The sequence below is a fragment of the Microcebus murinus genome, chromosome 14 (assembly GCF_040939455.1).
Source record: "Microcebus murinus isolate Inina chromosome 14, M.murinus_Inina_mat1.0, whole genome shotgun sequence".
NCBI classification, from domain to species: domain Eukaryota; kingdom Metazoa; phylum Chordata; class Mammalia; order Primates; family Cheirogaleidae; genus Microcebus; species Microcebus murinus.
The window spans coordinates 79,841,794-79,867,985 of NC_134117.1; the positions used below are offsets into that span (position 1 = coordinate 79,841,794).

General features: G+C 39.0%; 1 protein-coding gene across 3 annotated transcripts in view; it reads right to left on the bottom strand.

The window, feature by feature from the left end:
• The window catches only part of LOC105879010 (BMS1 ribosome biogenesis factor), a 66,993-nt gene extending 43,432 nt beyond the window's left edge, over positions 1-23,561 (bottom strand). The window contains exons 1-13 of one of the 3 annotated variants that reach the window (XM_012778945.3): positions 23,477-23,561; positions 21,476-21,685; positions 20,088-20,278; positions 18,471-18,550; positions 13,428-13,616; positions 12,391-12,533; positions 11,570-11,691; positions 10,980-11,173; positions 9,743-9,882; positions 7,163-7,932; positions 6,868-6,969; positions 5,609-5,763; positions 1,834-1,915 (exon numbers count right to left, since the gene is read on the bottom strand). In XM_012778945.3, coding sequence (XP_012634399.3) covers positions 1,834-1,915; positions 5,609-5,763; positions 6,868-6,969; positions 7,163-7,932; positions 9,743-9,882; positions 10,980-11,173; positions 11,570-11,691; positions 12,391-12,533; positions 13,428-13,616; positions 18,471-18,550; positions 20,088-20,278; positions 21,476-21,651 — 2,344 coding nt within the window. In that variant the 5' untranslated portion in view covers positions 21,652-21,685; positions 23,477-23,561. The other 2 variants (XM_020280437.2, XM_076010346.1) reach the window with 2 other exon arrangements.
• Positions 23,562-26,192: the final 2,631 nt, after the last annotated feature.

Below are 26,192 nucleotides of genomic sequence, written 5' to 3' on the forward strand. Positions count from 1 at the left end.
TGCAGAACAATATTTACAACAAAGGATAAATATCCTTCAGAGAGTAACTCTTTAAAGATGAATCTTACAAATTAGTAAAAGTACATTAACACTCCATTAGAAAAATGGGCAAAGGACACAAATAAGCAATTCACCAAAGAAATGTCACAACCAATACACCTTACATAAATATTATCACTTACAAGTAATCAAAGAAATGCTAGTTACAAATGTAAGAAACCATCTTTCAAATGGCAAAAAACATTTTTTAATAGATAGTACTCAATGCTGAATGAATACAGTAAAATAAGCACTAAGATACACTGCTCACGGGCACGTAAATAAGAATGACCTTCTGAAAAACCATTTGGCAACTGAGATCCATAAAAATTACTCAATTCTAATGTTGATGAATCTATCTTACAAAAATAAAAAATGTGATCCAAGAATTATGTCAAGGTTGTTCAGGGTGGAGTTCTTTATAACATGGATAGAGTACAAAAATGCTCAAATGTCAGACAACAGAATTGTAACTTGAATTATAGGATGAAATTTAAATCACAAAAATAAAATCTTTGTAAAAACTTAATGATAAAATTCATATAAAGTATGATTATAACCAAAAGAATTTATATACATACATACAATTTTTAAATGACAAGAAGAAAAGACTTCAAAAGGTTAACAAAGGTTTTCTGCAGGTGGTGGAATTCTGGTATGATACATGCTTTTTATTCAACATTTTCCACAATGCATACTACCTTTTATCAAAAGAAAAATATAAACATTACACTTGAGTATACTTTTCATGCACACAAAATCTATATAAGAAATGGATGATAAAATTTATAGAAAGCTTCCCTCTTTTCTAAGGTCTGTATCTAACAAATCAGTTAGCCAAGGGGAGAAAATAAAATCATCAGAAAGCAAAAACCAGAATATTACCCTTACCTCCTATTGGAGTTCCCCAAAGTATTTCACTATTGGGAAATACGACTAAGAGACATGAAAAGTTTCAGAAGTTTTGCAGGGCTTTACCTTGAAGGAATCTGTGGGCGTGTTAGTTCACAGACCAAAATCTGCTTAGCAACAAGGGGGACATCTCACTGGTCAGGGGCAAATGCAAAGCAACGCCTGTCTCAAGACCTGCAGGCCAGCACCTGATGCTTGTGCAAGGCAGAGCTCGGCATGGGGCCACAGGTTAAGGACTGATCAAATAATATCAGCCCAGCAGACACCTGCAGCCAAAACCAATTAGCCTCACTGTTTCACTCCTGACCACATATCTCAGCTAATGAGAAACTAGATAAGGAAATATATGGTCTCTATATTTCTATTTTAGCTTTTCTGCTAATTGGCAATTTAATCTTTAACTGTATACTCAGCTAGGTCTGTTCTTAACTTAGGGCTTAAGAAGTTTATCTTAGAAAAATTTTGTAACCATTTGCTCACATACATAGAATTAATTAAGGGATGTCGAGAAACTTTTTGGGAGCCTTGAAATCTAAATGAATAATCTGTACACATAAATCTGTAACCACTAACAATAGCTGCACGAATAAATACTGATGGGGGATTTCACTCAGGGGCCCCAAGCTCACGGGAATGCTGAAGGACTCCTGACTCCCCCATCACTTTAAACTACACTCTTTTCTCTGTCTCTATTATTTCTCCATCTCTACTATTTCCAAATCTCTTGTGACGATCCTCCCTGGGACCTGTTCTGCTGGGAGAGTATCTGACTCCCGGCATTTCACAATTGACTATTTCTAACTTGACTATAACTTTAAATATGAAAGAAAATAAAAGTATAGAGAAGCTGGTCTTCTCTGAAGAAGGCAGCTGTTTACTTACCATCTTCTGCTAAGATCTTGGCTGCATCTTTATCATCTTCCCACTTCCCAGTCACGAAGCAATCTTTGATACTGTTCATAACCTTAAGCAGAAAAGTCGGCACTTAGCTGACATGCTCCAATCACTCAACAAAACAACTGCTATTAAGCAGTTGGGCTTAATAGCAGTGGGCAACAACTTGCCTTTAAATACTTCTCAAGACATTTTCACGGATATTCTCATTCCAAGTGGGCCTATGGAATAACTCTACCTTTGATGTAGACAGTATAACCATAAAGATAAAACATATCATAACAGCAGATAAGGAAAGTACTATTAGTCCTCTGACCTCATAAGTAAACAGATATTTACTAATTCAACCAATTTTCAAGTTTTAATAAGGTTTCCAAGGCAATGCAGTGAGACACTATTTTATTACAAAGCTGGTCTTGCTATTTGTTAATTCAAACCTATCATGCCTGTTTGAAAGCTTAATTCCTACAGAATGGGAAAAGATACTTCCAAATCATGTATCTGACAAGGAACTATTATCCAGATGATATAAATAATTCATAAAACTAAATAACCCACTTAAAAAATGGGCAAATGATAAGAAAATATTTCTTCAAAGAGTAAATAAATGGTCAAGAAGCCACTTGAGGTCACAGATTTAAATATAGCTGATGTGCTTCATTCTACTGCACCCGTTATCCTTACCGGTTCTCACACTGATCCCGTCTGGGATGGGAATCTCTTCATGTTGGCCATTTGAAGTCATACATATAAATACATGTAAATATACATAAATAGCCATATATAAATATAAATGGCCATACAAATATAACTGGCCAATAAGCACATGAAAAGATGTTCAACATCCTTAGCTACAAGGAAAATGCAAATCAATACCATAATGAGATAGTACTTCATATGCCCTAGGATAGCTATAATCAAAAAGACAGAATGACAAGTGTTGGTAAAGACCTGGAGAAACTGGAACCCATATACACTGCTGGTGGGAAAAGAGAAATGACAGAGTATATGAGAAAAGAAAACTTTAACTGTTTTCAGTAATCATATTACCCTGACATTGTTTTGTGTGTAAATGGGATAATGCAAATGAATAATTATGTGATTTTCTAATTTCATCATCTTCAGATTCAACCAGAGAATAATTCTCCAGTGGGAAAATGGACACAGATGTAAGATGTAGTCCTGATGTGAGTTGAAAATGTCTGTATGAATTCTCTTAGTTCTGGTCACTGAGAAGGCCTAGAAACAATGACCAACTTATGGCAGTAAGCTTTGCTATGGCTAGAGAGTGAGGCTGAAATACCATTTTCTCTAAAACAAATGAGGACTTCTTATGGCTGATTCCAAGTCTGGTATCAAAAATGTACAAGATGATGTGGATATCTTATCACACCACAATGCAAACAATCGATCAAAGATGACTAGGATCATGTCAAAAGCACTCAGGTGCCAACGTGAAAAGACTCCCACAGGCCACGGATGGGATCGATATGAGCATCAGTAAGGATAACAGGTGCAGTAGAATGAAGCACATCAACTATATTTAAATACATGACTTCATAATGATACTTTAAAAAAAAAAAAGGAGTCACCTTTGGAGAATCATTCCAAAAACTGATTTTTAAAAAAATCAAGCATTTACCCTTACCCTGCTTATATGGGAACTGGGTAACCAAATAGTAGATATGGGCAAGTTTCTCTTTATAGATGTATTCCGGCTAATAACAGAAATGATTGAATAGAACATCACTAGTCTTAAGAGATTAACGATGTTCTAGGCATTGGACAACAACAATTGCTAACATCATAAAAAGAGACAACTAGACCTCATGTGCCTCTTAATGATAAAACACCATCAACTATGAAACAGTGTTGCCAAAAATCAAAATCAAACCTAAATTCTATCAAACTTCTAGATGTTTTGACCATAGAGCAACTATAACCATGTGTCTATATAAGTTAATCTTAATTAAATTAATTTAAATTAAAATTAAAGTTTAAATTAAAAGTTTGATCATCCTCACTACCCATAATTAAAGTGGTCAATTGCCACAAGTAGCCACAGCTTAGATATTTATATCATCACAGAAACTTGTTAGTATTGATATGCACCAATTATAGGAAACACAGAGGAAAGAGTCTGATAAACTGCACACAGGGTTGCAATACAGAAAATCAAGAATATGAGAAACTCTACCCATCAAATACTTAATATCTTAAAGAAATAATATCTAACTTAAAAGAAATGGGGAGGGGGAGGACTGCCAATTAAGAAATTTAAAAGGCAGAGTGAAAAACAACAAAAATCAGGTAAAAGTAAACTATGGTATTTAGTGATAGAAACATTGAAGAAGAAATTATGAAGAAAAGGAAAGGATTACCCTAAGAGTCTGAATCATGGTTCCTCCCACAGGGAGGAAGAAGACACAGCTGGGGTGGTCACACACAGTACTGCTGGGTGGCAGCAATGCTTGATTTCTTGGCCAGAGTGGTGGTTTCATGGGTATTCACCTTCTAGCAATTCATTGGGTTAATTATTTTTATGTGGTCTTCTATTTCTGTAATAAATCTCACCATAAAAAACAAACAAACAAAAAACGGCCAGGCACAGTGGCTGATGCCTGTAATCCCAGCTCCTCAGGAGACTGAGGTGGAAGGATCATTTCAGTCCAATTCAAGACCAGCCTGGGCAACATAGAAAGACCCCATCTTTAAAATAAAAATTTGTAATAGTTAAATAAAATCTCATAGTGTATTAAGTGCTTCCTAGCAAATTATTCTAGGTAACATGATAATGATTTGGCCTCTCTGAGGAGAGACACCTAAACTAAACTGAATGACAAAAAGAAGACAGTCTTGGAAAGATCAGAACATTCCAGAAAAGAAAACAGGGGGCCGGACACAGTAGCTCATGCCTGTAATCCTAGCACTTTGGGAGGCCAAGGAGGGAGGACTGCTTGAGATCCAAAGTTCAAGACCAGTCTGAACAAGAGAGAGACCCCCATCTCTGCTAAAAATAGAAAAATGAGCCGGGCATCACAGTGTGCACCTGCAGTCCTAGATACCCAGGAGGCTGAGGCAGGAGCATTGTTTAAGCCCAGAAGTCTTAAGGTTGCAGTGAGCTACGATGACACCACTGCACTCTGCCCAGGGTGACAGAGTGAGACAAGACAGAGGGAGAGGGAGAGGGAGAGGGAGAGGGAGAGGGAGAGGGAGAGGGAGAGGGAGAGGGAGAGGGAGAGGGAGAGGGAGAGGGAGAGGGAGAGGGAGAGGGAGAGGGAGAGGGAGAGGGAGAGGGAGAGAAAATAGAGAAGGGGGGAAAGGTCTAAGATGGGATTTAAGCCTTGGCAAGTTTGAGAACTAAATGAATTCCAGTGTGACTAGAGAATGGTGAGCTGGGGGAAGAATGTTTATAGGTATCATAGCTTTTTTGGGTTACAAATAGTAGAAACTATAAATGTTAAGTAGGGCTACAAAATATTTCACGTGCATAAAAACTTTTGTGTGATGTTTCAAAACAAAGATTAACACTACTATCCACACTAAAAATTGAACGTCTTCCTTTCCTCCATAACACATGCACACGGCCTAACTAAAATCCGAATATTACGGCTTAGGATACACGAAATATCTACCGTAGTATTTATGAAAATGACCTGTTATCTTATAAAAATAAGAAGCCTACAACTGGTAAGCAATGTTGAAATCAGATAATCTTTTAGAACAATTCCCCAATTCTCTCATACATACTAGTCAGCCTTACCTCTTCTAAATCCCAATCATGGGGTGCCTCCACAAAAAACCTAGAGCAGTCCAAAGAGTCGGCCTTGTGCTTACACCCTCCATCAGGCTGGCTGACATGAAACAACCCTCCAAGCTCTTCTTGGGTATCACCCTCCTCTTCATTATCCTCTGTCACTAAAGAGACCACCATGATAGAAAAGTGAGAACAAAATTACAGCTCTAGAGGACTCATCATCTTTAACCACTTAAGCCACATGTCTTAGAAATCAGGGGACTAAGTTTGTGGTAGGTGTGGTGATAGCCCCAAGTGAGTCAGCTACAGAGAAAGCAGGTTAGCGACAGGGGAAGAAAGGCCAGGAAGCTACTGCTCAACATGTATAGAGGACTCCTGATCTCCTGCATTGAGGCGTGAGAATATTGGGTTTTGGAGGAGGGAGGGGATATTAAAAGCAGAGCTTTAAATTACCATGGAAGACTTTCTTTCAAGAGTTTTGAGTCTCTGATCACTAAGAGTACTTAGGCAAAACCTGAATGAAAATCAGTACCTAATAACCCTCCAATTTGATGCTCCTCACCCAAATGTCTAATCATCTTGGTAATTAGGCAGCATAATATAAAGCTCACCACTTTAAATTTATTTTTGCATTATTTTTTCCAAAAACAACCTATAGACAAGTTTAATAAAACATAAAATCAGAGGATAAGGGCAAAACAGAGAATGAATGCATTACACAGGGTTCTCACTCTCAGCAAGGAGAAAAAGATTTTTTACAGGCAAAAATATTTTCCTGGCAATAAATTCTATAAAAATTTCTCATGAAGGACTTTTAAATAGGGGTATAATATGAAATAATGGACAGTATTCACATCAAAAAATTTATAGCAAACCAGTAAATCTACTTCAAATGGTCAATTTGCAGTCCTCATGAGCTTATGATTAAAACCATCTGCCAAATGTAAGCCATGCACTGTGGCTCATGCCTGTAATCCCAGCACTTTGGGAGGCTGAAGTGGGACGATCACTTGAGCCCAGAGGTGGAGGTTGCGGTGACCTATGAGTATGCCACCGCACTCCAGCCTGAGTGACAAAGTGAGACCCTGTCTCAAAGAAAAAAAAAGGAAAAAAAGTCTGCCAAATATAAAATGTTACAGTGTGACGGCCAGGAATTATGGATGACAAAAGTACCATCACAATCCTCCAACCAACTCCTTCATTTCCCTTTCAGAAAATAATCTAAGAAACTAAAACATTTCTAGCTCTGAACCAGAGTTCTTTACCTGTCCCATAAATGAGCTTTAGGAGGTTTGGAGTTGCCTGTTGTTGCCTCAGAAAGGCCTCAGCTGCCTTTCTGGAAAGTTCTTCCTTCCACTTGAGGTCACCTTAAACGACAATGCCAGCCTCCAGTTAGGTCTGTTTACTTGTCCCCCTTCCCTTCTTCAAAACAGTCATAATGCAACATTTGAACAGTTAACAAAATCTCCAAAACAGCAGACCCCCAAATGTAGACATTCCACTTATAGCAACATTTTGAGTGGCAAGTTTAGAGTAGCAGCCAATCAATTTTAAGCATACCTAAAGTTTCTGTGGAATAGTTATTTTCTTCCTTGTAATCCTCTTCCTCTTTGAGTAAATCTTCTATATCACTGGTCTCATCAATTAAGTTCTCTGACTCCAGGTTCTGACCACTGCCCACCTGAGAAGGTTTTGGATACTTTTTCCTAAAAACATCTTCATTTTCTGAGTCCTCTTCCTCTGAACTGAGTGAGGAACTTCCTTCAGATTCATTTTCAGATGCAAATGCCTCTTCAGCTGTAGAGTGACCGGAATCAGAAGTGGGGAGAGCTGCTTTTTCTAACAGCAAAGACTTCTCCAGATTCACATGGTCACCGCAGTGACTAGCAGGCCAGAGTCCTGTTTCACCACTTTCTTCAGCCTTCGACTCCAAAATGCCCTGCTTTCCTTCTGCAGTGGCATCCTCTTCTTCACTGCTTTCTTCAGCTTCCTCCACTTCCCCTTCTTCCCCAGAGCTTCTCTCAAGGTCATCGTCGCTATCTGCAAATGCAGGCAAGTCCACCTCACTGTCTTCTTCCAGCTCTTCAAGTTTCTGCCGCTTGATGCCCTTAACTGTCACGTACTTATACTTATTAGTCATTTCAGCATCTTCCTCCTCTTCTGTTTTGTCATCACTAGAGTCATTTTCCAACCTGTCACCTTCAGATATTTCATCATCATCTTCATCACCACTATCTCCAGACTCATCATCTTCATCTCCAAAAATGGCTTTCCGACGCACTCGACCAGTTTTCAAATCCATGTGCTTTTCCTCTTTTGGCATCCACAGCCTATGTTACCAAGTAAACGCAAAATAATGCAATTTATATAATAATCAGCTAATGGAGAAATGACAATACAGTCAGTAAGAACACAAAGAAATAAAAATGTCAAGAAATAGTTTAAGATGGCATAGCATAGAAAAAATGATTTGATAAACATTCCAACACTTAATAAGCAAACTCATGCTTAGTTCCCTAACACCATACTTCAAAAGAGCTTACAGAGAATAAAGAAATCAACCTTTCTTAATCCAATTTTAGAAAAAAACTGCTCAAAAGGGAAGTTAGTGTTTAGTAGATCTTTTGGAAGGCTGATTCATTTCTAAGCTGGAAACACATGATGCTAAAGAGAAATTGGCTGACTCTAGGCCCAAAGCAGAGAGAGGACAAAGTAAACCCAGATCACCCCATTGTTTTAGAAAGCAAGAACAGCTCAAAGACTAATGGGGACATGCTGAGAGAACACATGAGACAGGCTAAGGGCTCCCACAGCTAAATCTGGGACAATATAGGCATCAGAAAGAATGACACACAGAATGAAAGTCCATTAATCAACAGTAATACTGAAATAAAGGAAGAAGTGAAGCAAAAGATCTTGCTGGCTGGGAACAGTGACTCACACCTGTAATCCTAGTACTTTGGGAGGCCGAGGCAGGAGGACTGCTTGAGCTCAGGAGTTCAAGATCAGCCTGAGCAAGAATGAGACCCTGTCTCTATTAAAAATAGAAAAATTAGCCAGGCATGGTGGTGCATGTCTGTAGTCCAGCTACCTGGGAGGCTAAGGCAGGAGGATCACTTGAGCCCAGGAGGTTGAGGCTGCAGTGAGCTATGATGATGCCACTGCACTCTAGACTGGGCAACAGAGTGAGACCCTGTCTGGGAAAAAAAAAAAAAAAAAAGATGCTAAAACCACAGGTTGAAATAAAAACTTAATGTAGCACTATGTATAAAATTACAAAAACATCAATTAGCAAAAACCAAAAATTGCGCCATAAGGAAATGGATAAGTTAGAATATACCATTAACCAAAGGATGATCGTATAAACATTGTATAAAAAAAGGAAATGCTAAGGATGAAAAAAATTTTACCATATATTATAACTGTAATTATGTTAGGAGAGTAACCATATAGACAAAAATGACTAGAAAAATATACAAAAATAAAAACAGCTAATAACACTGATTATAATAATGATCTTTAGTGGATACTTCTTGTCTGTAAGGCATCATGCTAAGTAGTTTATGCACATTATAACAAATTACATGCTAGATAATCTCAGTCATCTTCAGATTGATTTTTACTGGGAATCATAAACCAATACAACAAAACCAATGTTTTGCATCCATTATGTATAATTACAACCCAGACTAAAATATAATTCATATATTCCATACATCAATGGAAATCTACCCACAGGAGATACTATAATAGAATCTAAGTAAAACTTTCAGAGACAAGATATGTGGCTTCTGGACAGCCACCTAAATAAGCTCTAGTATTAATATTTTGGTCACTTTTCAAAAGAAAGCCAGTGGCATCAGGTCTCACAAGAAACAAAAAGCAACCTATAGAAAAGATTTTGTGGTATTTGAGGAATATTTTGGGTTTGTTGAAAACTGAATCCTTTATTTTATTTAGAAAAAAAATACTCTAATGTAATGTTCCATAAGTGAAAGACTCTCAGAAACACATGTATATGCAAAGCAAAACAATCTAGAGTGAATCCCACCAAGATTTGTTATGATGGCAGAGTTATGGCTGATATAATCTTCTGTAATATAGTATCTTTTATTAAAAACAGAAAAAAAACAGACTTACCCTTGGTTATCTATATCCTCTGATGCCAGTGGTTTGGAATCAGAAAAAAGTGTCACTCTACTTGAAGCCATCTTGGCATCAATGGTGGAGTGGGTGGAGATGAGACTCTGGACCAGCTCACGAGTGGGCCCTGCCTCGTCCTGCCAAGGCCACCAAAAAAGGGAAAGTAAGGAATGCACAAGCACTCTGGAGGAACACATGGGTTTCAATGTTTCTCAAAATTATCTAAACACAGTTCCTGAGAACCTTTGTTTTACGTCTCAAAAAGAAGAGAAGAAAATTCTTACAACAAAGCTTGAAATTGCTCTCCCTCTTCACTAAACTTTTACAAAGTGCATTGCGTATATAACCTCATAACCTAAAAAAAACCTTACGTCCCAATGCTATAGAAATGCTAGTTTTTCTAGCATTTTAAAATATCATTTTAACCCAATAAAATCTCATTCAGAATTAAGAAATAAAAATAAGAATAAATTTTTCATTTTAAAAAGCAGAATGAGACCATTCTGAATAGAAAAGTAGAATGAAAAAAAAAGAGAAAAGACCAACGAAAGCTGGAAAACACCAATTTTGTATAAGGAGAACCAGGCCACATGTATGCCACAGTGCCTACACTGGGAGCCATGGCAGAGAGGCACGAAGGACTAGACCTTGACTTTCTGCTACAATGGTACAGAAGTATTATTATACAAAGTACTCTGGGAGTCCACTTGCTCAAGACTTCTTGGGCATGGCTCCTGGTAAAAAAATTAGAAAAGGAAGAAAAAAAAAAGGCCAGGCGTGGTAGCTCATACCTGTAATCCTGGCACTCTGGGAGGCTGAAGTGGGCAGATCGTTTGAGCTCAGGAGTTCCAGACCAGCCTGAGCAAGAGCGAGATCCCATCTCTACCAAAAATAGAAAAAATTAACCAGGCATGGTGGCGCATGCCTGTAGTCCCAACTACTCGGGAGGCTGAGGCAGAAGGATCGTTTGAACCCAGGAGTTTGAGGTTGCTGTGGGCTAGGCTGACGCCACGGTACTCTACCCTGGGCAACAGAGTGAGACTCTGTCTCAAAAAAAAAAAAAAAAAAGAAAAGAAAAAAAGAAGTACTGTAGTACAATGAAGCGTTCATGATATTCTGTATATTTTTGATATACATATGGGCTTTTATCATAAATATAAAGAGGAAAAGCTTCAATAAATAAAGGCTGAATACATTACTTTCAGTAATAAAAAAAAGCAGACTCCCATCTCACCGATGCCTGAAAACCATGGCTGCCACCAAGGTCAACATAGACAGCATCTTTGTCATACAGCACACCACCAACTCCAGAGAGAGGTGCATAAACTAGCTTCTCTTTCTCATTTAAACAGCGCTTCTTTTGTTGTTCAGGAAGAGCACATGGATCTGGGAGGAAACTGACATCACTCACAGCAAAATCTCCTACACCTGAAAGACAGAACCCAGGAAGCCAGCTTTAGCTGAGAAGGCAACAAGCATCAACTGTTGGTAAAAATGCCCCGCAGGTCACAGGCTTACGCCATGGCGCTAACAAAGGGTATAATGCAATACTGGAACTGTGGGTCTCTAGCTGGATGACACCAAAGTCACAGAATAGGGGATTCAGTCCACTCAACACCTTTACAGGTCGACAAATGGCTGGGTTACTTTTTTAACCACCAGCAAGGCAGCTCTCCCTTGTTTGGTCATTTTTCAGTTTTCCTAAGAAATTATTAAAAGCCATATGTAATCTAAGCATTGTACCCCTATAATATGCTAAAAGAAAAAAAAGCCACCCCAAAAATTCTACATGTATTTCTAGTATGTTTTACAACAAGAGGATACCTGGCATATGAATTTGGCTTTTATTTTTCAAGTGTGCTCCTCTTAAATAACCATAAAGAGACACCTTGCGGTCACATTTGATGTTTGTTCGGATATCCTCTGGGTTTGTCAAATCTTCCATTCTAGAAAAATCATATGGCAGAAATGAATGTTAGAAGTTCCTATACCTCCCTTCGTGTGTTAGTGACTCATGTCATATTCTTGTTCATTAAGCATGTTGTTTAGAAAACTAGAACATAGAGAAATAAGGAAGCCCAGTTCACCTTCCACCAGAGGAAGAAGACCAAACACACAGATGAATCTCATTCCATAAGACACCAGAAAGGGAAATGATGGCCACCTGGGGTCAAGAAAGGGTGAAGAACAAACTCAGAAAATCCCTTTATAGAAGAGGGTAGGCCTGTGACCTGGGGTTTTTTAGTTTGGCTTGGATTCCAGCAGGTGGAGGAAGAGTACTCCAAGCTAAGAAAACCACTTAAGGAAAAACACTAAGGAAGGAAAGTCAAGGCATATTTGAACGACTCGCATGCCAAGGAACAAAGACAGTGTCACTGAAAGCTAAGGTTGAAAGTAGGACGGGGACACATCCTATAATCTTAAATGCTTCAAAATCCTCCCATTTTCCTAAATATCGTGTAAGTGATTTACTCCCAAAGGCACAGCACTTTTAAGTGATTATAAAAGTAGACATTTTCCATCAACTATACTTCTCCCCACACTGTTAAAATAGGCACAAAATAATTGTTATCAGTGTTCTTTCTCTAACCATTTCAGCTTTGATATATATGTGCCAGGAAGAAAAGTTTAGAACCATTTTTTACCTGTCTGCCAGGATATAAGGGTGAGAAGTTTGCCATGTGAGAGGCCTAAACTTCATAACTGTAATAAAACGGCCCAGATTGTGGATTTCTTGGTTTTGATATTCTCCATGTACCATTCCAGAAAGGTAGAATAACTTGGCACCCTAAACATTAAAACAAAATTTAAAATTAACTTTCAATTAAATTCTTGTTAATACTGAACCAAAATAAAGGTCCTAAATAACAAGCAATCCTAAGAAGGGAGACTTCTAGCAAAGCCACTGTCCAGATGCTTCCAGAGCCCTGCTGGCTTCTTTTAGGACTTATCTTGCTAGGGTCTCAGAGGGGCAGAATGCTCTCCAGCAGAGCAGTGGCATCAGCCTGTGCATGATGCTGGGAGGGAAGTGAGGCTTCTGAGCACAGCAAAGGTTCTGTGGGCACAGAAGGCTGGGAAGAGTAGCAATGCCTAATCCTGTAACTGGAAGGAAATTCTGACATACTCTATTAACCACTTCGGTACGGTGCTCACTGGCCACGAAACCTTGCCCACAGCCGGCACTCAAAGTCCGCACGATAGTTTATGCTGTGCATCGAGGATGAATCCATTTTGCTCTTGTGTGATGAGGAAAGCTTGAAAGCATGAAAGCTTGTTTTACTTTACAGGCAGCTTTACTTGTAATGTAAATCAGAATAGGTAACATATACATATATGTTTTTATTACGTTATTTTTAAATGTTCACAATTTTATTTTGATAAATGAAAAATTAGAAAAGTCATATCATGGCTGCCGGCTAAAAACAGCAATATCACAGCTGTTGGCGAAAGTCCATGCTCGGCTGTGTGCGTTTATCTGTGGCCAACACTACAGTCGACCCTCATACTGAAGTGGTTAAATGACAACCCAAAAATAGAGCCAACACTGCCTGGTACAGGAACTGTGAATAGATACATAAAGGAAACTCAGGAGGTGAATCCTACAGAGATGTTTATTAATGTGGCTTCATTCTATTTTAAAAGGATTATAGTGTTAGTATCCAATAATTATTTCTCTTCCTACCGGGTAGACTTCTGTCCAGAACCTGTGTTTTAATCGCTTCTTTGTCTTCTTCAGTTGTTTATTATGCTTGAAGGAGTCTAGGTGGGTGAGAACTCCCATAATTTTAGGAAAGCCATGAACTTGACAGATGTTTAGAAACTCAAATGTTTCCATTTCAAACCCAAAGCTGGCATCTATAAGCATCAGCACCTAAAAACAGAACACAAAATCTAGACCAAGGGTCAGCAAATGGGGCCAAATCCAGCCCATTACTTTTCTAACTTAAGTTTTATTGGAATACAGTCATATTAATTCATTTGCATATTATGTGTGGCTGCTTGTGCACTAAAAAATGCAGAGGTAAGTAGCTACAACAGAAACTATACGACATAAAAAGTCTAACACACTTACTGTCTGGTCTTTGACAGAAAAAGTTTGCCAACTCTTGCTCCAGAGTCTAAACCAAATGACTATCTAGGCATCACCCCAACAGAGAAATCACCACCCCTGACTTGCCCTAAAAAGCAACCATAAGACAATGCCCACAAGGATATAAACTTCCATTTCAAGAACACAGATGTATGAGAACTCAGAAAAAGCTGTGTCTAATTTGGCTGTTATTGACTTCGGGAAATGAAGTTTTTTGTAAGGTCTTTTTAGGCCAATAACAAGTTTCAAACAAGGAAACCAAATAATAGGTCTCTGACATTCAAAAAAAAATGCGAAGTGATAATCAATGAAAAATATTAAAAAGAACAGAAAAACCAATCTTTTGTTTCAATCTTCCTAAAAAAAACTCAATCTGTTTTTTAATGGGAATATAATGGAAAGCTCTATCTTACATGTTAATTTGTATAATTCAATTGCTCAGACAATTCTTTTAAGGGCCACCAGTTTAGAATTGAGTCAAAAAATAGTAAAGTTAAGTATGAGTGGCGCGTCCACCCGGGCCGGGTATTTTTTTTCCTTTTGAATTTCTGCTTTACAGACAGCAATGGCAGCCTAAGTACTTGTAATTGGCAGTGGAGGAAGGGAACATACACTGGTCTGGAAACTTGCAGTCTCATGTCAAACAAGTGTTGGTTGCCCCAGGAAATGCAGGCCCTGCCTGCTCTGAAAAGATTTCAAATACTGGTAATCATGTTTTAAAGTAGGGAGTGATAGTTATTATTTGTTAGTGATAAAACTGTCAACCATGTCTGTCCTTTATAATAAGAAAGGTAGATTGCTATTCTAAAAAAAAAAAAAATAGTAAAGTAACAATGAATGGTAATCTACAAGAAAATATAAGCAAATTGAATCAATTTTTAAAATTTAAGACTCTTCAAATATGCAAAATCATTTCACAATTGATTCCTGGAGATTTCTAGCTTAGATATTAAAGACAGCTCTGCTCTCATCTTTCTGTAGCTAACAAAAATAGAAACAGAAATATCTATGTTTGACTAAACTAGGGAATATCCATATCCTAAACTACAGAATACATGAAGGCGAGCAACTGAGTGCTGTGAGAAAGCTGATGCAGATGGAGCCAGCAAGCAGAATTTAGTGACGCTGGAACAAATCAAAGGTCAGGTAGACTATCCAGACACCCGATTTGATCCTGCAGAGTCCCAAAGGGCAAGCAATTAGCTGTAGGATCAGGAAGAAAAGGTAGCAAACAGTCCCTCAGTTGGCAATCTTTGTGAACTAAATCACTCGCCAATGCACTCACATGCACAACACACTCAAACCCATGTACTAAGTTTGCCTTTGTTATGACTTAGTAAGCTTTATGACAACCCAGAGCAGAGCAGTCAGCATAAGCCACGTTAAGTCACAGTGTCATGGAACACTGTATTAAAAAGAAAAAGGTTGAGCTATAGTACTTGCTGGTTATGTATCTCTAAGATACATTACATGAAAAAAGCAAAATGCATAATAACAGTGTGCATAATAAATTACAGTGTGTATAATAAATTACACTTTCTGTTTTTAAGGTTTTGCATGTGTTTCTACATATGTGGAAGGATACTGCTCTGAGTAGAACTGAGACACCGGGGATCAGAGCAAAGAAAGAGAAAACATATATAGTATGTACTCCACAGTATAACTTGAATATTTTATCAAATTCGTGTGCTCCCTTCTAAAATCTTAAAAAGATTTAGACAAAAGATATCTCTATTAATAGGTATGTTTTTAAAATTAGAAACTTGCTATATTTTACATAGAAGAGAAACTAGTTAACTTCTACGCTGAACTATTTCAATTATTTCAAACACACAAGATTTAGTAAGTTAACAACTTAGTGGTAACAATAATAGTTATTTTTACTAATGGTAACATTACATGTTCAAATTTTGAACAGTGTTTAGTTTTATGACATTAAAATGACAGCTTTAAAATCTATATTACTTTTTATATTTTAGGACCCTTCCTGGGCCAAAAGATAAAACTTATAGCTCTTTGTCACCAAACAGCTCTCCAGAAAAAGCTGAATCAAAAACAAAAACAAAAACAAAACAAGGTATGTGTCACCCACACTTCAATGGGGTCAATATAGGTTAATTTTTTTTGGTTTTATTTTACTTTACTTTTGCTAATTTAAAAGATAATGGAATATCAATGAACACTACCATTTCCGTAAACACAATTGAGGCTGCACATTTTTCATATGTTGAGTACTGTCTAAATATTCTACTGATACAACTTCTTCAGGATAATCTATGTATGTAATTTATCATAATCATTAACAATGGAGGTTCTGTCACTGTCAGGAGCAGGGTTCCCATCCTCGGACAAGTTACTTAATTGCTGGGAGCCTCAACCTCATCATTCGCAAACTGCAGATAATACCTATTTACCTCACAGGTGTATTGGGAGTTACATAAACTAAATTCGTAGAAAGCAGTTAGCACGGTGTCAACAAAGATGCAAGAAATGGTATTTACTACTATATTTTATACATACTGTGTTTCCCCAAAAATAAGACCTATCCATAAAATAAGCCCTAGCAGGATTTCTAAGCATTTGCGCAACATAAGGCCTACCCCCAAAATAAGACCTAGTGATGGGGTTGGCTACATAGCATATCTGCACAACTCATGCATTTTGTCACGGAGCAGTAAAGACGAGCAGCCCTTCTCATCTGCTCTGTGAGAGCTCTATTGCTTGACATTAGAGACTGGGGTCAATGGTTCTAAAGGAAAGAGTCGCAAGACATTCAGGATGGAATTCGGGGTTTGGAGAGTTATGATGATGTTCCAGAAGACGACTTAACTATATTTGAATAAATGTAGATTGTTGTACTGTACTTAAAAAAAATAACACATCCCCTGAAACTAAGCCCTAGAGTGTCTTCTTGAGGAAAAATAAAAATAAGACCTTGTCTTATTTTCAGGGAAACACGGTATGTATGTATAAGCTAGTGAGCTCTTTATTTTATTATTATTATTTCAGGGTATTATGAGGGTACAAACATTTTATGTCTTTAAAATAAAATTACATTTTATTTTACATTTTATGTCTTTGCCTCACCCAAGCAAGGATTAGAGGCATGGCCTTCACCTCTACAATGCTCATCGTGTCCATTAGCTGTGAGTTTGCCCCTCATAATCCCCTAATTCCTGGAGAATACTACCACATGAGCACCACAGTGTTGATCAGTCAGTGCCAATTTGATGGCAAGTACATGTGAAGTACATTCTTCTGATCTTGTGATACCTCATTTCGGATAATGGGTTCAAGCTCTACCCAGGAAAACGTAAGAGGTGCTAGATCACTGTCATTTCTTATTAATGAATAGTATTCCATTGTATACATATAGCAAATTTTAATAATCCACTCATGAATTGACGGGCACTTGGGTTGTTTCCACATCTTTGCAATAGTGAATTGTGCTGCCATAAACATTTGGGAGCAGATGTCTTTATTATAGAATGTCTTTTGCTCTCTTGGGTAGATGCCTAATAGTGCTATTGCTGGATTAAACAATATTTCTATTTTTAGCTCTTTGAGGTATCTCCAAATTCTTTTCTACAGAGGTTGGCACTAATTTGCAGTCCCACCAGCAGTATAAGAGTGTTCCTGTCTCTCCACATCCTCGCCAGCATTTGTTTTGGGATTTTGTGATAGAGACCAATCTCATTGGGGTTAGGTGGTATCTCATTGTGGTTTTGATTTGTATTTCTCTAATGATTAGAGATCTTGAACTTTTTTTTATATGTTTGCTGACCATTATTCTGTCTTCTTTTGAAAAGTTTCTGTTCATTTCCTTTGCCCATTTATTGATGGGGTTGTTTCATTTTTTCTTGTTGATTTTTTTAAGTTCTAGATAGATTCCCTTTATCAGGTGTGTAGAGAGCAAATATTTTCTCCCATTCTGTATGCTGTCTATTGGCTCTAATGATAGTTTCATTGGCCGTGCAAAAGCTTTTTAATTTGATCAGATCCCATTTATTTACTTTTGTTGCTGCTGTGATTGCTTTGGGGGTCTTCTTCAAAAATTCTTTGCATAGGCCAATGTCTGAAAGGGCTTTCCCAACATCTTCGTCTAGAATTCTTAAGGTTTCATGCCTTAGGTTTAAGTCTGTTATCCATCTTGAATTGATTTTTGTGAGAGGTGGGGATCCAGTTTCAATCTTCTACATGTAGCTATCCAGTTTTCCCAGAACCATTTATTGAAAAGAGATTCTTTTCCTCAGTGTATATTTTTGTCTGTTTTGTCAAAGATTACATTACCATACGTGGATGGTTTCATCTATGGATTCTCAGTCCTGTTCCAAAGGTCTACGGTCTCTGTTCTTGTGCCAGTATCATGCTGCTTTAATTAGCTATGTTCATTAAAAGTTTTCTCCACCCTGTGGTTTGCTTTTAGATTTTAGAATACATTTCATTGTGCACATTCCATTTTTATTAAGGTGACAATAATTATCATCAATTCAATCACATTTATTATATCCCTGATGATACTGATCATTCCTTTAATAATCATAAAATTCTCTTCCTTCAACACAGGATAAATAACCTATCACACTGCTTGCTATAAGTCTCTATCAACATCCCAGGCTGTCCCCGCTGACTTACCAGATCTGCTACTTTAGCCAGATCAATCATCATGTTAATGTCACACCCACATTCAATAATGGTGAGTCTGCGCTTTTTACCTGTAAGTGAAAAAATGAAAATTTTACTTTAAAAAATCCTGAAAAAAACTCTATCCATTAACACTCTATTTATCATTTTTTAATTGCATCCAGTAAAACAACATATATGTTTATAAGAAAGTGCCAGAAGTTCATTTCTATAAGAGAAAACTAGTAAAATAAATTCCATCTTGCTCTCTTGCTATGTTCTTTTCAAGTTCAAAATAATATCAAAAGTCTACATACTCAGTTTGGCATACCACGTAGTTATTTTTGGTCAGAAGAGGCTTATGATTTTCTGTGCTTCAGTGGACCTTATTTAACATAATATAAGCAACAATAAATTCTCTGTCATGAGCAAAAGATGAGATGAAATCATGGCAACATTTCAAAGAAAACGAAAAAAAAAAACCTCCTGTGTTTGTTGCTTTTTTAATATATTGAATAGCAAAGGACAAAGTGATATTCACTTGTTGCAAAGGATAAAGGAGTAAAAAACTTAAGTATCAGCAAAACTGCTTTATCATTAAAGACTATCCTATCCTTTCCACTAGGTTAATGTTAGCCTGTCCAGAGACTGAAAAATTGTAATAAGTAATGGGTTCAGAGTGATTATTATTTATCAGGCACTGTTCTGTCACTTTATATGTATTTTTTTTTCAATTTGTGTTACCCTATGAAGAAAATGCTCTTATTATTCACATTTTATTGGTGATAAAATTCACAGATTTGATGTGACTTGCCTAAGGTCACAGAGCTAGTAAAAAACAGAAGTAGAATTGAACACAGGAATAAAAAAAAAAAAAAAAAAGTCTACATAAATGAATATGTGCTCAAACAGGGAAAATTCTGACTGGCCAGTCTTCATGATGACCTTGTTGGTCAGCTGCAGGCCAATGCTTTTATCTCTTATCAAATTTTCCCATACTCTCACTATAGCTAAAAATATCATCAAATCTAATGCAACAGAATATTCATGGAACAATAACTATTTCTAAATTATAGTTAAAAGAAAATAAATGGCCAACAAAATAAAATAAGGATACTCTAAAGATAAAGCAAAGCTTTAATCCCACTACATTATCACCATTAATAGGATTTCAAATTCTACCATTGCCATTTTGGGAATCTGTTTCAACTTCCCTCAAGCTTAGAAAGGTCACCAGCTCCCAAAGCAGACAAATTCTCACAAGAAAAAGAGAGAAAACTCTGTCCCATTTCCATAAGAATGTGGCTTCATGACGGCAAGCAGGTGCATCTGGCACACAAGAGATACTTATGGTCTGTTAAATGAATGTACTCATGGTAACCAGGCCTGCTGAGCCTTTCCAAGGAACACACTTGGCAAAGTTACAGAGCAATCAAAGTAAGGTACACATCTACATCAGTATCTCTAGGAACCTATGCTTTTTTGAAGCTACAGCCAACTTAGTAAAAACACAAGACAGGTAACATGACAACATTAGTTTAACATTTTCCACTCAAGAAAGAAACAAAGACATGCATGTCCTTCAGACAGCAATATCTACCACACCAGCTCTGTGGCAGCATGCCTTACCTGACACAATCGTCACAGGGCCTCTGATCTCAGTCAACTTTTGCCTAGTAAAGTTCCAAATGAGGCACTGTATCAAGGTGCTCTTCCCAACTTTTGGAGGCCCCATGACCACTACCACTATTGGTGGGGGCTCAAGTGGAGTACGATCAACCACTGGAATATGATGCTTTTTTGTCTTCAGATCCTGAGTCCTATTTGTAAAAAAGAATTTAAAAAAGCAAACTCACTTTCAAATATAAGAGAATAAAAGGTATTAATACTTACAAGTATTAATATTATAGAGAGTAGAATAGACAATATACAAGTACAATCACTTGTTAATTGTTAACTTTTGGCCCCAAGTAAAATATCTGGTCTTCAGTAAAGATATAACAAGACGACTTCAATAGTATAGAGGGTAATTACATATTCCTTAATCTAATTGTTTTATGAATTGATTTTAAGAGTCTAAAAGAAAACCAAAGGCAAACACTGAGATAAAAGTTTTTGCGTTAAATTTGGCTCTCCTACTTACTGGTTAGATGACTGGGGGTAACTTGCTCTGTGAGCCTCAGTTTTCTTATCCATAAGATGAGGACAAGAATAATTCCTACTCTCAAAAGGCTGTTGGAAGAATTTAATTCAATAATGTTTAAAGTACACTGCTGGGCATAATGCAAAGACTCACTAAATAAAGCCATTTTAGTATTAAATATTACAATTTTAGTATTTGATATTACAACTATACAAAACATATCCAGACGGCCGGACACGGTGGCTCACGCCTGTAATCCTACCACTCTGGGAGGCCGAGGTGGGCGGATTGCTCAAGGTCAGGAGTTCGAAACCAGCCTGAGTAAGAGCGAGACCCCGTCTCTACTATAAATAGAAAGAAATTAATTGGCCAACTAATATATATAGAAAAAAAAAAATTAGCCAGGCATGGTGGCGCATGCCTGTAGTCCCAGCTACTCAGGAGGGTGAGGCAGGAGGATCGCCTGAGCCCAGGAGTTTGAGGTTGCTGTGAGCTAGGCTGACGCCATGGCACTCACTCTAGCCTGGGCAACAAAGTCAGACTCTGTCTCAAAAAAAAAAAAATAAAACAAAACAAAACATATCCAGAAAACAGAAAGAGCACATTTATCACCATAGAAATTGTTTAAAGTTTAGGAACAAATTCTACAAATTAAATTCTATAAATTCTTTCCTCTTGGGCAAAAACCACCAACCAGTGTGCAGATGCTGGAGGCAAAGCAACTTTCGTGGGGAAGGTGTCTCAGGTTTTAGCAAAAGCCATTCTGCATGCATCTCCACATCCTTTGTAGCTGGACTAGAGTCATAAATCCACATGTTATCTGTGAGAGGCCCCTACCACTTAAAAAAGAATAAATGGAAGAATAACCACATACCTGTGAAAGGATCGAGCCATCCGCACAGCAGACTGAACTGCAAAAGCTTTGGGGTTTCTCTTACGAGCATCATCTTCATCTCCAAGTTGGAGATCCTGCAGATGCCGTTTCCTTTTCTTCTCAGCTTTCGGCCCACTGTTTTTCTTTCTGTGTTTCTTTTGGTCCTTAGTCTCCATAGTAGCTTTTTACCAATTCACAAATAACTATAACCTAAAGGAATGGGGTAGGAGTGAAAGTGGGGGAAGCATTTTACAATCTGGGCAACACCCAGGGGAAAAACAGTAAATTTCATTTATGAAAAGATGATATACTAAATATTTGCTGACCCAACAGGAGTAGAAATTGCTTAATCAGCCCCAATTTCATTTCTTTCTGTTATGCTATAAATTAGATGACTTACCTCTGCTAAATTTACTCTTTATGGTTAAGTTACTTTTTAACTCATCTTAAGTGTCAACATCATGAGTGTCCATTTCTGCAAGGATTAAATATTCTATATCTGTACTTTTTTTTTTTTTTTGAGACAGTCTCGCTCTGTGGCCCCAGCTAGAGTGCAGTGGTGTCATCATAGCTCACTGCAAACTCAGACTCCTGAGCTCAAGTGATCCTCCTGCTTCAGCCTCCCAAGTAGTGGGTACTTGTGGCCTTGTATTTTCCCATACAGTAACCATTAACCACATGCAGCTACTGACAACATAAAATGCATTTGGGGAAACTGAATAAAAAATTAAAATTAATTAATTTAATTCTAAATTTAAATAACCACATGTAGCTGCCACACTGGACACCTCCGGCCTAGATGTCAACTGGACTAACGAGGTAACTCATCTAATTTACAGCACAACAGAGAGAAGTGGGATTGGGGCTGATTAAGCAGTTTCTAAATATTTGCTGACCCAACAGGAGTAGAAACTGCTTAATCAGCCCCAATTTCATTTCTCTCTGTTATGCTATAAATTAGATGACTTACCTTTGCTAAATTTATTCTTTATGGTTAAGTTACTTTTTAACTCATCTTAAGTGTCAACATCATGAGTGTCCATTTCTGCAAGGATTAAATATTCTATATCTGTACTTTGGTTGGTTGAACTAATATTTAATATAGCATTTCTTCATAAAGAAATAAATGAAATTTATGGTTATCCCTGGTTAAGTTACTTTTTAATTCATTTTAAGCAGTTTTCTAAGTTAAACTAAAACTTAAATTTCAATAAAAAAATTTAAAACATTTTAGGCCGGGCCTGGTTGCGCATGACTGTAGTCCCAGCTACTCGAGGATGAGGCAGGAAAATCATCTGAAATCCAGGAGTTCAAGGCCACAGTGAGCTATGATGACACCACTGCACTGCAGCTAGAGCAAGACCCTGTCTCAAAAAAACAGATGGATACAGCCATGATCTGATTAGTGGAGGAAATCCCAATGAGTATCTTCCAACACATGATCTTAGGGCCATATGGGAAGATTGCACAGAGTGCTACTGGAGCACAGAAGTCAGTCAGTGGCTTCCCCAAAACACACACCAGAGGAAATAACTCGTTATATATCAGCATAGTGTCAAGAACACTGGCAGGGAGTTAGAAGAGCTGAGCTCTACGAACGCTCTGAAACTAAATAGGTGTGTGATTTCAGAAAAGCTATTTTTCATCTCTACTACATTTTAAATGTCTTTCTTTTTTGGTGGGAAAAAATAAAGAACAATTTGGAGTCAACAGATCCACCTCAGGGTCTAAGTCACCTGCTGGGACAACCCGGCCAGGAAACCTCTCCCCACCACCTTCCCTCCCAGTCCGGAATCTCCGCACGAATTCACCCAGCCACTCTCCCAACGTCACCCCTGCAGCAGCAACGAAATATGTCTGGCCAGCGCATGAGACACTCCTTGGGAGCAAAGACTGTCCTGGAGGACCGAGGGAGGACATTCCGCGCGCGAGACTCGTGCTCCCAGAGCCGCAGCCCCAGGGACCCCAAAGCCTCCGCTTCCCCCAGCCTGCAGCAGTTACCCGCTTCACAACCGCTGCTCCTCAAGCACGCATGGACACCGCCGGAAACGGAAATTCGCACTGCCGCAGACTGGCCGGAGGGAAACGAAGGCAGAAAGAAATAGACTCACGGGGTAGGGGGACGACTTTCGGGAGAGAGCCGGAAGGAAGGCTCGTGATTGGCTGAGTGCGGCGCAGGCGCCGTCAGCGCGGTGTGGTCCACCGGAACCTCGCCCTCTCGGGACGTTCCGCCCCGGGAATGCTTGGCCTGGCCAACGGCGGGACCCGCCCACCTCAAATCCCGCGGTGGGACTCCTGAGCAGCTGGTTCCCGCTGATGGCCAGGGCGACTCTGCGGCCTGGCGGTGGTTACTTGGTGCAGTACAAAAGCCGGAAGGAGACATTGAGTCCTGGTTGCCCCAGGGTCACTGGGCTCCTGCTCCCGAAAGCCCCGGGCACCCGATTGGGGGTCCACTTGCTCATCCTTAAAGAGGACATAGCTGGGGGGCTTCTCGGATTCTTTAGTGCTCTAACACCCTGTTTTGTCCGGATTAACAACTCTGACTCAGCCTGAAATGCCTCGCCTTTCTCTGTTCCCGGGAAATGGGCTTTCCCCATGAAACGCAGGATCTTGCAGTTTTCTTCGTGCATAGCTTTGCCTTCCCAGAGCTCCGCCCATTTCACCTAAGGAGATGATTTGGAGTTCATCTAACTCCCATCCCAGCTACTTGAGCTGCCTACAAAGCTTGACACATTTTCAGAATATGTATTAATGTATTCCTCTTGGTCACATGTAGCCCACTCTTGTCCTCTGCCTTACCTTGGCTTCTCACTGCCCCCATGATCAGACCTTAGACCTTGTCAGGTCCAAGGACTGCAATCCGCCACGCCCCCCCACACACACCTCGCGTCATCCCACTCTGACTAACCGTCTCCTACCTTTCCACGTGTCTCCCTGAAACCAGAACTCCGGTAACCTCACCGGCCTCTCCACTCCAGATCTCACTACCTGTTCTCTGTTTCTTCCTCCCTTCATGACCTCTCCCTCTCTAGTAAGCTAGCTTCAGCTCCGTGGTTAATCATTCTCATTTGTCCCTTTCACACCTCCTCAACTCACCCACCTCCCTGACACCCACCTCATTATATCTGCTTGGCAAGGTGAGAGCCCTGAATTAACCATTCTCTATTCCATGCTACAGCACTGCAACTAAACATGGCTAGAGGAAAACATGACCATGCCAGCGGTCCTCACTTTAATAATTCTATCTTTGGAGCCTCTTACTGCTTGGTTTGAAGTTTTCAGAATATTGTTCTATACTTTCTCTTATTATATGACAACAAGCTTTTAAATTTTTTCCTAACTTGGTCTGGCTTTATTTTTGACATAGCAAACGTTTTTTCATAAGGCTTCTCCTTTCTTCTTTTTCTTTCTTTCCTCCTCCATCTCCCTTCTTCTTTCCCTCTCACTCACCTTCTCTCTGCCCCCTACCTCCGGGGTATAGGAAGAAATAAAAATAAAACTACAAGTAATAATAATAATAATTCTATCTTTGCCAATCTCCCAATGAAAATTTCAAATGAAAATGAAAATTTCACACTTCCTCTATTTTTAAAAATCCTTTCCATTCTCCCTTCCTTGCTTCCTACCTCACTAAGAAAATGGAATTTGTCAGAGAGGTCTTCAACAGACTCCCCTTCTACATCTCCTGCTCCTGATGCCAGCCTGTTACTGTAGATGAACCACTGCTGTGTCCACCCAAGGAATCCTGCACTGGACTGCTGCATCCCATCATCACTTACTGCTCCACAGTGTCACTCCAGCCAGTCTATTCTCTCTCCAACATCATTAGTTTTTCCCTCTCTACTGGACTATTCCATTTACCATACAACATACAGCTATTTCTCTCATCTTCAGAACAAACTCTTCTTGACCCTATTTCCTATGCCAGTAACTGTATATTTTCTTTGCTCCCCTTGGCAGCAAAATGTCACCAAATAATCGTCAATACATTCTCCGCTCCACTCCTCCTGTTATGTCTTAGATTCACTTGGCTCCCAGGACACCACCTACAACCCTAGCTGTGCTGTGGCAGCCGCCTTGGCTGTTTCTGCTCCTGACTGGCCTGTTTAAGTTAAAGAGAGACCGCAGAGCTCAGCCTTCAGCCTTCTTCTCTTCTGCGTCTGTATGTATTCCCTGGATGATCTCATTCTGTTTTGTTGTTTTATATAACATCTGTATCAATTATCAGTTTATTTCATCCCAGTCACAGATTCATTCTTCATTGCCTGCCATGTAAAAGTGGCGCTGGGTCCTTTAAATATTTTTCCTCCAGCAAAGGCATGATGTTAAGTTTTGTCAGTAGAGGGCAAGAGAGAGACTTTGAGGAGTAAGCAGTGGTATTTTTTCCCCTGGTTCTCGTATTCTCCCTGGCCAGGCTTCTGCAGAAGAGTGACTTCCTAGGGACATGGTGGCCAGCAGCTCCCCCGCCATCCATCTCCAGGCAGCTTTGTTATGGTGTGACTCTTCTGAGATACCTTCCTTTCCCCTAGCACCAAGAAGAAGAATTTCCCACAAGTTCCAGTGGTAAAGCACCACAGGGACTTTGCTGACACCCAGTGGGCCATGGCTGCAGCAGCCCTTCCAATGAAGTGTGGGAGGAAGGTACTGGGAGAGACTCTTCCTGGGGCTCCCCCCCTCACTTCAGTCCTAGGCTAGTCGCTGCTCCACCTATATTCTT